General features: G+C 43.2%; 2 protein-coding genes across 2 annotated transcripts in view; one reads left to right on the plus strand and one right to left on the minus strand.

Annotated features, from left to right (window-relative positions):
* Window positions 1-1,378: 1,378 nt before the first annotated feature.
* Window positions 1,379-3,627, minus strand: LOC109480684. The gene is made up of 4 exons (XM_019782914.1): window positions 3,376-3,627; window positions 2,848-3,025; window positions 2,638-2,640; window positions 1,379-2,343 (listed from the first exon to the last, which is right to left on the minus strand). Exons 1-4 carry the CDS (start codon window positions 3,625-3,627, stop codon window positions 1,379-1,381), a joined length of 1,398 nt encoding a protein of 465 aa, XP_019638473.1.
* A 33-nt stretch (window positions 3,628-3,660) lies between these two features.
* Window positions 3,661-3,804, plus strand: part of LOC109480685 (SH3 domain-containing YSC84-like protein 1) — a 3,041-nt gene continuing 2,897 nt past the window's right edge. Inside the window, exon 1 of the mRNA XM_019782915.1 lies at window positions 3,661-3,673. Coding sequence (XP_019638474.1) covers window positions 3,661-3,673 — 13 coding nt within the window. The remainder of the gene's footprint in view (window positions 3,674-3,804) is intronic.

Here is a 3,804-nt window from a genome sequence, read left to right on the forward strand (position 1 = left end):
TTTGGGTAAGCGGCCACCCTTTGTAAATACAATAATTTTAGTTTTTCTAAGATTAACATTTAATTTCCAAAGTGTACAGTAATTTTCCAAATTGTTCAAAGAATGTTGTAGCCCCTGTTTGGACTCGGAAAAAATTACCAAGTCATCAGCATATAGTAGGCAGGGAACCCTTTTGTTGTGCATAACAGGGGGATATACTAAATGTTTAGTTACGAAATGTTGGTTTTGCATTATGCTACAAACGTATAAGTTGATTGGATAGTTTTACATTCGTTATTTGCCCAGGTAGAAGTACAATTTAAGTGCGCCCCCTAGGGATCCCAAGGGGCCGTACCATAGCAAGGATTGGCTTTGAGAACGATTGAACGTGGACTTTTCAGATAGAGAGACAAATAGATAGAAATGCATAACAAATTAGAAAGACTTATAGCGGAGTATTGCAATGACAAGGTGATGTTCATTGTTTTTCATAGGTCATGTAATATTTCATAAAACACCACTATTTTGTAGAACAGGTGATGAATGATGAATATATTTCCGTGCGCCTTTCAATTTGTGGGTGTGTGCGGTATAGGTAATAGCGGATTTCCAAGCAGATATTGGGTGATTTGTGCCAACTGAGAAAGATGCTGGACTGATCTAAAAATACCAGAAGGCAAATTCCAGTTGCAAACAATGAGACTTTATTCTGCTCTGTTGTAGTAGGAGGCAGAGTATATAATATTACCAGTCAAAAATAGATGTCATCATTGTTGCCTTAATATTAAGTGCCCTTCTTTGTACACTTCACATAAATATTATTATTCACAAACATAACTTTTCATCAGCAATAAATAGATGATGTCATAACCAAAATAGATGATCATCTTGAAATTTACATATTGTTAAAAGGGCTCAGTATACATAACAATGTACATATTTGAACTTCAGACAAATATGAAACAGTTGGCTAAACTTTCCTCAACATGAATAACTAGAATAATGATAACAACACTATCTACTCAGAAAACATGTCAATCCTACTCAAACATTATGTACAGAACAGACCCTACAGGTGTATCATCTCCAACTTTTTACTAAATAGTATTATCCTAATTAGACATCAAGAGATAAAACTTGCAAGTTCCAACTGCATGCACTCCTGCTCCAAGGTATTATAAGCTTATATGAGGGTTACAGAGATATAACAGTCAGTGAATATTTCCAGCAGTAAACTAATATGATAAGGTCAGAACAAAGAAAAAAATCAGCTCCCTACAAATATTTCCTTATGAGTGTCTGTGATTCCAAAAGTCAACAACTGCCTGGGCATTCATAATAATTTGAGCCTATCAACAGTACTTTGAAACTTGAGTCCTGTGAATGCTGCAGGTATATTTTACTGGGAAGTTGGCTCTTCAGGTTGTGGCAAGTGATGTACGTCTTGCTGCTGCTGCACATCAACCCATTGGCTGAACGATTCACCCAGGTTGCCAATTGTAGATGCTGCTTCAGCTGCTCCGCTCGCTTTTGTGTCATTGGAAGCATCAGTGTTGTACTCGTATATGGCGCTTACTTGGTAGACTACTTGGTTGCCACCACTGGAGCCAGTAGTGACTGCTGTAATGTTAGGAGCAACTGTGTTGTTGATGTCAGTGGTAGTGTTGTCCACATCAGCATCAGCCTTCTTAACGTCGTCCTCCACAAACTTGATGGCAGTGATACAAGTTTCCTGGACTGGGGCAGAGGCAGTTGTGGCACTAGCAGTAACATCTGAGGTAGGCACTAGGGTGAAGGATGTTGGATTTTCTGACGAGGTGACAACAAGAGGAGACTCAGACATCACACAGTTCTCTTTACTGGAAGCAGTAGTGGCTTCTGAGGCATGAGTGATGAAACTCCCATCAGCAACCTGGTTTTGTCCCGACTGGACAATGGACTGGGCAGTGGGAAGCACAGTAGAGCTTGGACCACTAATGGTTGCAAGGATGGCATTTTCAGGGGGAGAGCCAGTGTCAGACATGCTGTCCTTGACGTCCCACACTCCAGAGTCGTTCACTGTGTTGTTTCCTTCCACCTTGATGGCGATGTCCCCGGAGATGATCATGTTAGTCTCTGTTGTCTTGGGATGGAAGTCAGTCACACTGGCGATGGCCTTGATGGCCTGCAAGAACTCTTGTTGCTTCTCGTCAATGAACTCCACCACGACCTTTGCATCCCCTTGGTTCCCAGAGTCGTTCCTGTCCATGGTGCTAGGTGTTGCTTGGATGCCGCTGTAGTCGAATGCCTGTGTGGCATACGGGCTGTAGTTGTAGGTTTGGACGGGGAGCCTGTTGGGGCCCTGGGTGATGGGAGTGGAGAAACCTGTTGGTTGTGGGTAAACGCTGCTGCATGTAGGGAGCTCGGAACTGCCCACCCATAGGGGTAGCACTGCTGCGTTTTGGTACCCGTACAGTGGGGGATGACTGGGAGAATGAGTTGAACTGGGGCAGCCTCTCCCCACTGTAGGTTGGGGCCCATCCGTTGTTGACAGCTATGCTACCATTGGACTCCCAAAGGCATGTTTGGCATAGCCTGGCCTATTTGGGTACGGGGATTGGTCGGAATCCTACACTGCCGTTGGGTGGGGAAAGGGTGTTGAGCCAGGGGGTCCCATACGATCTGGACAACAGAGAATAGAAACAGTAAGTCATCAATGCTGTCAAATGTTGCAGGTGATGATAAGAATGAAAACTGGAGCAGAGAATGGAGCTAATAGCATTTTCTTGTCCGTTCTTACCCTTTTGCCTTGGAACCGCCAGATTGTTATAATCATAGAGAAAACAGTAAATAACTTGTGTCATGTGTAGACTAAACTATCTTCCTTACTTGGTGGGTAATTCTCCTTATTGGGTGTGTCCTCGGGACCTGCACTGTCAGGCCTCTTCCTCTTCTTCTGCCTCCTCACCATAGTCAGGTCTGGCTGGCTTTTGCTGAAGTACCTGTTTCGGAATCGATGGATGTCTTTGTTGCCCTCATGTCTGGCTGCCATGATGTTCTTCTTGAACTGTAAACAAACAGATAAATCACAACAACAACACTTAAGTTAGAAATTCATATCTAAGTTTGCCTTCAAGGAATAGAACTGATGTAGTGGCTATACACTGAGGTTATGTGACTAGAATGCTTTCTCTCTTGTGTTGACATTATAAGATAATGATAAAGAGTGGGAAATTGTTTGCACTTGTTTGAAAGAAATCACTTGACATCGGAATAGCTGTTTTGGTAAGGTGAGCACGGCTGGCACTTTCGAAGCAGCACTGTAGCAACAAGACCACTAAGTACACTAGGCCCCAAGGCTGACTATGACCCATTATAAAATTACCCTGATTATAAAACTACACATATTAGTGTCACCTGATAGAGGTTGAGTTGCCTGACGAAGCTGTCCCAGTTGGCAGTGTTGAAGACGTCCAGTTGGCGATTCTCCAAGACTTCGTCCTTGAACTGGCTCTGTACGATCACCACTTCCTCCCCCGCCTCGTCCCAGTAGATGGACTTGATGCGGGGATCGTTCACCAGTATCCACAACTTAGCTGGGAAGTGGTTGGCGTTGACGCTGAAGTGATAAATGTATGAAAGTTCCAATTTTGGATCGTTTGAATGCATAAAATTTTGATTTCATTATTCCAAGAAAATCATATGGTCCTTGATAGTACACAGATTATGAAAGAAATTCGCTTTTCATGCGCTGGATTTGCAGCGTTAATGTATCCTTCTGAAACTGTAATGGAATGACCCACGCCCGGCGCCTCTCCTCGCCTACCACGCATCTTAAATTCATAA

This window comes from Branchiostoma belcheri, unplaced genomic scaffold (genome assembly GCF_001625305.1).
Source record: "Branchiostoma belcheri isolate BF01 breed outbred unplaced genomic scaffold, Haploidv18h27 scaffold52, whole genome shotgun sequence".
Lineage (NCBI taxonomy): Eukaryota > Metazoa > Chordata > Leptocardii > Amphioxiformes > Branchiostomatidae > Branchiostoma > Branchiostoma belcheri.